A 12,356-nucleotide genomic window follows, 5' to 3' on the forward strand; every position below is an offset into this window, starting at 1 on the left:
GTCAATCTCAGCTATGCATGGCCCCATTACCAACCCTGGGGCACACCTAGGTCAAACATTCGGCGTGGGGATACGCGTCGGCCTCTGCCGCGCCATTTCTAGTTCTCCCTGCAGGTACACATTTGGCAAGCAGGTACAAGGCCGACTGTCAATCAAGGTGTTCGGGACAAGCCTGAATGCTGTTGAAGTCGTCAAAGTTGATGATGTAAGTGTTTTATTCTGATGACACTTATATTGGTCTGCTATGAATGTTCATATGCATATGAATAATAAGTCACAAAAATGATCCACAAGAACATGAGTACATATAAAAAACCAAAGTCACCAATTTCCATGGAGAACATAATTCGTCAATATATGCAATGTTTGTCAATAATTTAAGAAAAATAAAACGTCAGCATATCCCACTTTCGCTGCTAGAATGAATTGTTTGCTCTTTAAAATTACTTTCATCATTTTAACTTGTTTATGTAAATGAGCCAATTGATCAAGGCTTTGTTGTAGAAATCATTTTCTGTTTTAAAAAGATTATGGTCTGGATGGTTAAAGGGACCTGTTCACAGTTTTGTTAATTGACATTTTTGAAAAAAATGGTTTCAGATGTACAATTTTTGGTTGTAATTGTAATTTGGGAGGAAACAATTATACTGTACATTAACCATGCTCTAAAATAGCCATTATATCCATCCTTTGACAATTTAAAAACCTGAAAATTATAAAACGTTACAAATGCGAAACATTTGAATACTTTGGAGATTGCTGTTGTTATAGTAATATTTTGTGACACTACCTGGATTGCGTATATAAAGTAAACAACTTCACAAGATGTGTGTCTTCACAAATGGCCAAGTGCTTAAAGATTTAGATTTTACACAAAGGGTCAGTGGTTTTAGCCTAGGTTTTGATAACTTTTTTTTTTCTATATTTTTTTTTTTTTTTCTGGAGCTTTTAAGTTCCGATGTTAACATTTCTCCATTTAAAGCTTCCAATTAACAAAATTCAAAACATTTCAAAATCTGTTATCAAGCCCCTTTAATGTTTTGGGTGCAATAATAATAATATAAAGTTTCACAATTAAGTGCGCTTATTGGTTGCATAAATCATACATAGCTTTATTTGCATTGGTTGAGGGATGTTTTTGAAATAAAGTCTTTCTACACTTGAGCAAGATTCACTTCTGTGTTTAAAGGCAATCTGGATGTGTTCCACACAAAATAAGTTGTTTTTTCCTTTGTATACTTTATGTATTTTTTATAGCTTGTGATATGTTTGCATAGGAATAACTAATATTTAGCATTGTAAAAAATAAGTTACTATTTGTTTCCATGAAATATTGTGCATTTGTAATATCAGACAATTTTCTAAATGTTAATTGATGGACTTTTGGTAACATTTGATATGTAAAAATTTAATTATGTGTTGGAAGGACCCATGAAATACCACACAAATTAGTGCAATATTAAATAAATAAAAAATATAGACATCAGCTATGAAAGGTTTACTGTCAGAAAGAGTTCTGATTAATAAAATGTTATACTATTATGCTTGAAAATTGTATGGTTAGTTCTTAGACTTGGAAATTTCTAATGTTGTAATTGTGCTTTCAAGAGCTAGTGTTTCTAATGTTGTAATTGCACTTTCAAGAGCTAGTGTTTCTAATGTTGTAATTGCACTTTCAAGAGCTAGTGTTTCTAATGTTGTAATTGCGCTTTCAAGAGCTAGTGTTTCTAATGTTGTAATTGCGCTTTCAAGAGCTAGTGTTTCTAATGTTGTAATTGCACTTTCAAGAGCTAGTGTTTCTAATGTTGTAATTGCGCTTTCAAGAGCTAGTGTTTCTAATGTTGTAATTGCGCTTTCAAGAGCTAGTGTTTCTAATGTTGTAATTGCGCTTTCAAGAGCTAGTGTTTCTAATGTTGTAATTGCGCTTTCAAGAGCTAGTGTTTCTAATGTTGTAATTGCGCTTTCAAGAGCTAGTGTTTCTAATGTTGTAATTGCGCTTTCAAGAGCTAGTGTTTCTAATGTTGTAATTGCGCTTTCAAGAGCTAGTGTTTCTAATGTTGTAATTGCGCTTTCAAGAGCTAGTGTTTCTAATGTTGTAATTGCGCTTTCAAGAGCTAGTGTTTCTAATGTTGTAATTGCGCTTTCAAGAGCTAGTGTTTCTAATGTTGTAATTGCGCTTTCAAGAGCTAGTGTTTTTAATGTTGTAATTGCGCTTTCAAGAGCTAGTGTTTCTTTTCAAAGACATTGACTTCAACAAGGAAGGGTTCAATTTGTTATCATGTGTTTACATTGTGAGAGCAATAAAATCACACCATGGGCACCATTTAACAACTCCTACTGATATTAAAATTGCTTTAAAAAAACAACCTGTGAGTATCAAAAATAGCAAACAATTCATCTCCAGAAACTCAATCAAGAGAGAAATTCTTGTTTTTATCCACAACTTTCACAACAGAATGCCAACAATAAACATACAATGATTAAAATGGAGACTAATATCAAATTATTATTTATTGTTAAATATATGATTGCAGCAGATGGTATGAATATTAAAAAGTCATTACAGCCAATGCAATAATATCTTACCATAAGGTACTTATTAAGGAGGTAACATTGTGTTGTTTAAATTTAGTGCATTCCTCACATTAGCATTTAAGAATAAGACTGAGATAATTGATACAAATGCAAGAAAATTGCTAATTAAACAATTGATTTGCAAATTTGGCACACTCTTTTTCTTGAAATGCTTTTTTATACTTGTATAATCCCTTTTTCTTTGAAGGTGTATATAAAAAATAACTGTCTACATTCAGACACATGTTTGTAACATGAAAATGGATTTTTAACGTAAACAATACTTATGGTGAAGATTTCAGTTTAATGTGGGAAATGGTTACGGTCATGTAGTGGTCATTGAAGAAACTTACCTTCTCTTGACTCCTTGAATACAAATTATAATTTGGTAATTCATGCTTGATAAAAGATGCCTCTAAATTTTGAAAAAGAACAAAAATCAATCTTTTCCTGGAGTATAAATTTGTCCAGCTTGGATTAATTTGAATCACTTTGTAGGCAAGAGACTGTTAAGTACAAGGCGGATAGTCAAGATCAGTGTTTAGATTTAAGATTTTAAATGTTAAGATAACATCAAGTTTTCATTTTCCAATCACATGGCTGGCAGAAGTACGGGTCAAATTTTGTCTAGAGCATCACTGTGTCAATAGCATGGATGTATTTTCAATTGAATATTAAGGTCAAAGATCAAATAGAAGGCTTATCTTTCTGAGACAATCTTAACTAACAAGAATTAAATACAAATGATTGTTAAATGCCTCATTTAATCGATTGTTAATTTAAGACTGTCGTACAAGCCTATGTCTTTAAGATGTATATTTCAAAGATTGAGTGACCTTATCTGCAGATTACATTGAAATTACAATAGATACAAATAAACTTCAACTCCGTTATATGGCAGTCTGTTATATAACAATTTTTAATATATTGCGAGTCTGCTGTTTCACCCTCTTAAGTTTTATGTGTTATCTGTCATTCATAAATCCAGTTTGTTGCATTACACATGCGTGAATGTGATGCACAATGAAGCCAAACAATCTGGACATCACTTTCTTTTTAGTAATCGTATCAGCCAATCAATGCTCAGGCTGCTGGATACACAGTCCCCATTTAGTTTAAACCTATTTATTTTAGCTCGATTGCATCGAAAGCCTTAGGCTTATATAAACGCTCTCGAGTCCGTTTCCTGGGCCTAGAACCAGTACTTGGTGTCTTTGGGGGAAATCTAAAGAACGCTCTCACGGTGGGGATCGAACCCATGACCTCCCGGTCGCTAGGCGGACAGTCCCCATTCAAGGTGTATACAATACCTGATAAAGTCAGAGATACATGCTGACCAGTATCTCAACAACATTTGCGTATTAGATACAGCGTAAACAACTTGTTTTTCATTAAGAGCAAAAAAGTTTCCACAGTTTTTTGCTCTACCGATTTTTGTATCCAGAAGTAAATATCTAAGAATCAGTTGTCTCATATGACCTACAAAGTTTTTATTAAGCATTCTTATATTAAAGCCCATGTTTTCCAGGAGGAAGAATGATGTGACATTCTACATGAGGTCTTAATAATGCATGCTTTTAATAAGTACAAAGGATTTACACAAGAAACAGTCTATTTGTGGCTTGATTTTGTCATTTGTGAACCACGAAACAATACTTTTCGATTTACAAATTTCAATTTTACCCATTTGAAAATACTTATATATGGAATAATATTTTATGTAATACCAATGGATGTAACACATAATTCAACAAAAATGAAGGTAAATAGCATGTTTCGAATTTTAATTGCCAAACTATGCTAATCCATACATAAACATGCAAGAATGACATGACATTATAATCCTTGTCAAAAGTCTTTCTATGCTATGATAGTTATGAAGACTCTTGTAAACGTATATTTTTAATGAACTCTTAATGATGTGTGGAAGAGGACATCAAACTCCAGCAAACTAAGGACATCAAACTCCATCAAACTAAGGACATCAAACTCCAGCAAACTAAGGACATCAAACTCCAGCAAACTAAGGACTTCAAACTCCAGCAAACTAAGGACATAAAGCTAAGATAGGACATCAATTGAGCGATTTTTTGTCACTAAACTGTTAGTTTTATGATACACACAAATTTACTTTTGTAATACTTGGTGAACCAAAAATAAAAGGGGAGGGTGGATTTTCAGAAATTCAAACAAGCATACAGTTTATGGTTATTTAATTTTATATGATGCATATGAAGATTATAGACAAAGCTGGTAGAATAGCATATAAGGCTTTTTGACAAACACAGTAACAGTGTGTTTATAAGTAAAATAAGGCTAATTTGTCATTAGTTCAGAATTTTTTGAATTGCATTCTCAGGCTTTTCATTAATGGGGAAACCGCTGTAAATTTGCACACATAGAGTTCTATTAACAATAACAGTCTATTATATAATGTTCTAAATACATGTATATTGTGGAAACCATACAATGTTTTAAGATCAAAAAGTTCTCTAAAACTAATTAAGCTGTTGGATGCTAAAGCTTCTTTTGCAAAATATAGATCTTCTTTTGAGTTGACAAAAATATATAGTATGTAAAACTGCAGTGAATTTATGTATTTTAAATTTGAAATAATTTTAGCTCTTCAATGTTAATAAAACATCAGTCATATATGACAACCAGCTTATAGTTACTCATGGACATTATATGGAACAACACACTGGGGGGGGGATTTAGAAGGGTTTGCTGGCAAAACTAGTGGGATCTATAAGGATGTCAGATTTTTGGCAATGAATTTACTTTCATAAAAATGATATATATTTATCCACTGATTAAACAATGGTTGTTTCCAAGATATTGTTGGCTTGGAGCCATATACATGTATATTTTATTCTGATACAATTATCTATATATTTTAAGACAAAACATATTTAATGTACTAACACACAAACAATATTATCGAGGTAACGCCCAACTGTTTTTTTGTTCAGATGCTTGATATGAAACCACTCAGGCTCTTGTCCTCGTTGTTTCTAATTGTTAACCCTTTGCATGCTGGGAAATTTGCCGTCTGCTAAAATGTTGTCTACTGAATTTCGAAAATAAGCATTTTCGTCGATTTTTTTGAATAGCAAAAACAGAACGTGACATCTCATCAGGATCCAAACTGTTTGCAAAGGCCTTTTAAATTCGGTTCCAGCGCTAAAAGGGTTAATAACCTATACTTTGTCCAAAACTGTCTGTTCATTATTAAATTCTTATTTAATTAAATGATGGGCTCACATAGTCTTGAGACTGTGCTGATGCTGATTGTGACAAATGTTGATGATACTGAGAATAATAAAATATATGATAATTTTAATTATTATAATCACCATACAAATCCAAAATTATTATTTATTAATCATATTATTATATAATGTTATTATACTGAGTAAGTCATCACAGATTTTTTGGAACAACATCAGTTTTGAAGTTTTAGTAATTTGGTTATAGCCCACGTAACTGTTAAAAGTGCAATGAGTGGTAGAACAAAGGCCATCCAAGATGATCAATTTTTAATTGTGAATAGGAGAGAATAATTTTCAAATAAAGGAAACAAAATCGTTAGACAACAAGGACAATAATACAATATAAAAAATGACAAACAGAAATAAACAATAATTCAGTTCTTCTGAGTTTGAAGATTTTACTTCATGCCATGATTAAAGTAACAATCACGCTCAAAAATATCGAATATTTCGTTAAATAAAGCTAACCCATACAAAAATCAATGTTCCTTTTAGCAAAATGCAAAATTTCAACGTTAGATGTTGTCTGGTAGAATTGATTTAACGAGATACAAAATGCTCGTTTTTTTTTTTTGTGGCCACAAATAATTCCATTTATATCTCCCGTGAAATATCCGAACATTTACGGGCGAACACGAGATTGGATACGGTAAGCGTCGGAAGCATGACGAAGCTCTCATGTATAATCATTCTGTGAAATCAAAATGAATTCTGGGTAACTGGAACTTAGCGAATGCGAAAATGGCTTGTATAAATTATGCAAATGAACGCAACCCGAATGAATCCGATCCTGACTCGAAAGCGAAAGTAGATTACATTGTTGAACGATATTTAGATATTAAGATGCTTAAAACTTGCCGAATGCTTGTAATATAACGTTTTTACATCAATGTTACTTGTTTTTAGGGTCTTCCTATTGTAATTAACCATCGTATGGTACTACTTGTTGTCGAATGTTTTTATATAGCATAATACAGTAGCCGTATGTATTGGTGAGCGTGATAGTGACTTTAATATTCTTGGATATATCAAGTACATAACCCTGACTACTGACAATTGTAAAGCACTGAAAAATAATAAAGTAAAAATTAGTAAATAATTAACCCCTTATAGATGAAAACTTTTGATTTTGTTTTCATTTCAATGTTAAGGATGTGAAAACTGGTAGACAGTGTCATGGTTGCATATGAAAATTTGTCAACTTAAATTAATATCATAGTTATACTGCATATCCTGATACTAGCCATAGTTGTTTTAGGTCTTGTAACCACAGAAACAAATATATTCGTTTATGCTTTGTAAAGATTATGATGCCTTATTTTGATAGTGTAGACAGGATTGCACATAAGCTGCTGTGACAAGTTGCAGCATTAATTGAATTTCTCTTCTTTGATTGAAGGACATTCTGTATCTAAAATCTGGGATTGTTCATGGAATTTAAGGACATCAAGCCTACAGGCTGACAAGTAAATCATCTAAATTAATGTAAAATTCTGTATTTTATACAGACTTCCTCATACTGTTCTGATGTATATTGTGCAGTCTGAGAGCATTGCAGACAAAGTGAAAAAATAGAATTCTTATTGGGAGCTAGTCAACTCGTACCTTAGTCAACTCGTACCCGATTTGGTCAACTCGTACCCGATTTTTGGTCAACTCGTACCCCCACTAGTCAACTCGTACCCGAATTGGTCAACACGTACCCTCCTAAAAATTATTTATATATATCAAAGACGTGAAATATGTTTTTGATATGAATATAGATAAAGGTTATAAAAAAAAATGTTGTTTTTTTCAAAAGTAGACAAGTTCATTATTTTTCACACGTGTATAATTATAAAGGACGTGTTTGTCGGCGTTTTGTTTGATAAAATTTTAACTAATAACACCTTTATGACAACAGGACCGTGGGCGATTTGTTAAACAATTTGTTTGTCGTGCATCTAAAATGACACGCGCGGTAGTTGTCGGCATTTTCTTTGATAAAATGTTTGATTGTAAACACCGCATGATGACTTAACCAATTAAAGGTATGATCCACTTTGAAGTTAAAGGATATAATAAACTATTTGGACCTGGTGAGTATGTAAAGTCTAAATTATAATGTACACAATAGAAAGTGCATCATTTATTATTTTATATATAAGCTGTATATATTAAATTTATAAATTATTTGTACATTAATATGTGTATTATAATCGTTAAGATTATGAGATTTTAACTTCTTGCGTTGTTTATGGTTCTTTCATTCAGCAATATATAACCACCGTCTGTCGGATTATCTAATTTATTGTAATCTTGTCGATCCCTGCATAGGCAAATAAATTTAAAATTCATATAAACATCATTAAATCTCAATAAAAACATCATCAATATTCAATTAACTAAACTGATCAACTTACAATAATTATCACGTGTATTGCGCTGTGTGAAGTAACAACTGGCCTTTATTGAACAATGTCGATTAATTAAAAGATTAAAGAGATAACGGTCTGTGTTAATTGATTGATTGAGTGTCGTATTAACCTAATATAGTTAACATTGAGAACAATTACTAAATCATATAGAAATTAGTTATGTAGAATATGATTATTAAGTTGAAACTATTATCCTAAAGAGTATACTAAATATTGATGCTTGCATAAATCATGTTTATAAAACAGAACTGTTATTATTATTTTTTTTAGAAATTATCTTTAATATGATTTTTAATATGATAATTAGCTTATGATTAAGTAAATAAACATAAATTATGTAAATAAAACAGAGCAGTATATTTTAAATTTTATAGAAATTGGCCTCAAAGAAAATGTTCAATTATAATAAAAACATTAAGGTATAAGATTATTATTATTTAATTATATAAATATTAAAATGGTAAGCAGCGCAACTTAAAGGCCAATTTCGTAAATTATGTAAACGGTCTCCAAATGGAGAGATAAAATGTCAATTTATATTAAAACTTTAGTCGATTTCGTCTGCCTTTTCAATTAAAAAGACCATTTATTGTATATGCAAAACAAAATGACCGATATATATATATGATAAATTACGTCTTCGGTGATAGGTTTCTCTTCCGCAATTGACATAGTAACACGACTAAATGTACGTTAGAGTAAGAGTATCTTTGCTTGATGTATGAATTCAATACATTATTTAATTAGAATTTCATACGGATGGATTTGAACGGATTTTGTAATATATTGTTGATTAACTTTTGGACTTGGATGTATTGGACTTTGAAACATTATGTAAAGAACTGAATAAAGAACACAGAACTATCAATAGAGTTATCTGTATACGAGTTATAACGTAACAATTGTATATATCGTCCGCAGATTCCTTCTTTGTATTTCTGTCCGCAAATCCATATAGATTTTTTTGGCGGCCGATTGCAGTATTCTGCGCTCAGCCGCCATTGGTATGTTGTACTATGTACACTAATACCAAGATTAGCAGAAAGCAGGCCCCATATGTATATACAATGAGAACTGATGTATTTATGGAATGTGAATGATATATAACTAATTTACGTTTTTAAATAACTAATTCAATATTGCTTACAGTTAATTTAAAAAAATAAAATGGCATTGTCATAATAGAATTTGGCATTAATCTTATTTTTGCCACAATACAAAAAAATGAAACAAAGAAATTTGTATCAGAACGATTTGTATACTTTTTAGGTGTCACACTTGCTCAGTACAACAGAATTATTTGGTCAACTCGTACCTGCAATAAACATAAAAAACATCAAATGCATGCAAACACCCATTGCAATTTGTTTCCATAAAGAACAAATATTAAAAAGGTACGAGTTGACCAATCTGAAAAATGACTAAAGTACGAGTTGACCAAATCGGGTACGAGTTGACTAGGGTACGAGTTGACTTAGGTACGAGTTGACTGGAAACCTTCTTATTATGGATGTTGATAATTCCTTACATCAATTATTTAAGTAGATTTTCGAAGCTGCAGCTTTCAAAGTGTGCGGTTCTGATGAGAATCCATCTGCATCAAAAAACTGTATTCACAAAAACATTTTGGTTCCATAATTTAATTTTTGCTTTTGATTACTTTAGGATGCATTATATCAAGTCAATGTTGTAAAAGACATCTATGACAATGAAGCATGACTAGAAGACTTAGATTTAAAGTGAAATAAGCAAATTCATTGAATTGATATCCCCGCCAATATGCTTCTGGACACAAAAGTGTTATATTTGACACTAAAAAAGCATTTTTTTAAAGATTCAAAGGGCCATAACTCGGTTATTAACAGATGGTGTACAATGCCATTTGGCATGCATCATCCTCTTATCCATATATATACTCATACCAAGTTTCAATGAAATCCGCCAAAGCACTTCCAAGATATGGCTCCGGGCACAAAGGTGCCGGACAGACGGAAGGACGGACAGACAGACAATGCCAAAACAATATCCCTCTGCCGTTGGCGGGGGAAAATAACTATTGTAAGAAATTAGTTTCGACTAACTAGGGTCTCAGATGAAAGTTTGACCAGGTTTATGATTTTGTTTTTTGTTTTTTTGTTGTTGTTTTTTAAAGCTCAATTGCATTGAAAGCCAAATGTAAACTCTATTGAGTCCATTTCTTGGGCAGAACCAGTACTTGGTGTGGTTTGGGAGATCTAAAGAACATCCCAAACTTGGGATTGAACCCATGACCTACTAGAAACTAGGGGGACTCCCTATCCACTATGCCATAAAAAAAACACCAAAACCATCAAATGTCTCTCAGGTTGTATTAACATTCCTAAAATGTAAATTTTGCATCCATGATAACCTTAGGATGAGTGCATGGTATTCTAGCTTGAACCTTGATACTGCATCCATGATGACCTAAGAGCCATTGTAAAACATTCTAGCTTGAACCTTGATACTGCATCCATGATGACCTTAGGGCCATTGCAAGGCATTCCAACTTGAACCTTGATACTGCATCCATGATGACCATAGGGCCATTGCAAGGCATTCTAGCTGGAACCTTGATACTGCATCCATGATGACCTTAGGGCCATTGCAAGGAATTCTAGCTTGAACCTTGATACTGCATCCACGATGACCTTAGGGCCATTGCAAGGCATTCTAGCTTGAACCTTGATACTGCATCCATGATGACCTTAAGGCCATTGCAAGGCATTCTAGCTTGAACCTTGATACTGCATCCATGATGACCTTAGGGCCATTGCGAGGCATTCTAGCTTGAACCTGGATACTGCATCCATGATGACCTTAGGGCCATTGCAAGGCATTCTAGCTAGAACTGTGATACTGCATCCATGATGACCTATGGCCATTGCATGTAATTCTAGCTAGAACTGTGATACTGCATCCATGATGGCCTTAGGGCTATTGCATGGCATTCTAGCTGAAACATTAATTCTGCATCAATAATGACCTTAGGGCCATTGCAAGGCATTCTAGCTTGAACCTTGATACTGCATCAATGATGACCTTAGGGCCATTGCAAGGCATCCTAGCTATAACCTTGTCATTTATCTGGGTCAAAGCAATTTGGGTTTTCCAACCACAGTGTCATTGGAGTGCTACCATTGTCTTAACGATAGTTCACAATTAAGTATATGTTCTCTCGTATGTTTACCTATACCCCATGTGTCCTATGATGTTTTGTTCTTACATCCTGGAAGAATGCAGTAAGGTAAGGAGTATCAAATGTTTTGTTATCAAATTAACAACTCATTTAGTAATTTGAGATATGGAGATTTAAGATCATAAAACTAAATCATCACACTACTTGGTGTCATTGATTATATTGTTTTTGATTTTGCCAGTTTGAGACTGATTTTATTTGAAAATTACGGGATTTGGTATGACCTTGTTTTTATTATTCTCATGTTGCTGTAAATAATCCCTCTTATTGTTTACAGATCGCCTATGTTTTATGGCTCCAAGGCAGTTTAGTGAATCAGTGAAGTTTGAATTACCCTAGTTGTGTCAAACCATAATTGGAATGCTTTGCAGTGCAGTGTTTTGAAGCTTTGTTTTACAATGTACACCCATCACTGTCTACAGAATACTACTCCACTTTGCCAGTTTAAGCAACTATATGTCATCCATGTGAAAATCCTGCATTTGCTTATAATTGTTTATTTGCATTGTGATTTCAACAGTGAACTTTTCGGTACAAAATAACCAAATGATATTCTAGAAGCATAGTTACAGGGCTCAGCCTAGGTTCAAACTTGAGGGAGAAGTGACTTCTCCCTGAGCTGAAATTAGGGAGAAGTGAGGCCACTAAAAGGAGAAGTGGTTTCTGTTCGGCTTTTAATAAAATCTTCACTTGTTTTATACCCCTCATTACACCAAGCCTATCATCGTCAATGACAAACAAATAATATTTTCAAATTCAATAAATCCTTACATATTAAGTCAAATAAATCAATTTATACAAATAAAACTTGTGATTTCCATTTGCATCATAAAAATAAACAGTACTTTAATAATGCAATGGCAATCCAAACCCTAT

The 12,356-nt window shown here is 32.7% G+C and overlaps 1 protein-coding gene across 4 annotated transcripts in view; it reads left to right on the plus strand.

Annotated features, from left to right (window-relative positions):
- LOC127846688 (pregnancy zone protein-like) overlaps positions 1–12,356 on the plus strand; it is a 573,673-nt gene that overhangs the window by 91,389 nt on the left and 469,928 nt on the right. For all 4 annotated transcript variants that reach the window (XM_052378170.1, XM_052378172.1, XM_052378173.1 and 1 more), the window contains exon 11: positions 115–205. In XM_052378170.1, the coding sequence (XP_052234130.1) occupies positions 115–205 (91 nt within the window). The remainder of the gene's footprint in view (positions 1–114; positions 206–12,356) is intronic.

The sequence above is a fragment of the Dreissena polymorpha genome, chromosome 9 (assembly GCF_020536995.1).
Source record: "Dreissena polymorpha isolate Duluth1 chromosome 9, UMN_Dpol_1.0, whole genome shotgun sequence".
Classification (NCBI taxonomy): Eukaryota; Metazoa; Mollusca; class Bivalvia; order Myida; family Dreissenidae; genus Dreissena; species Dreissena polymorpha.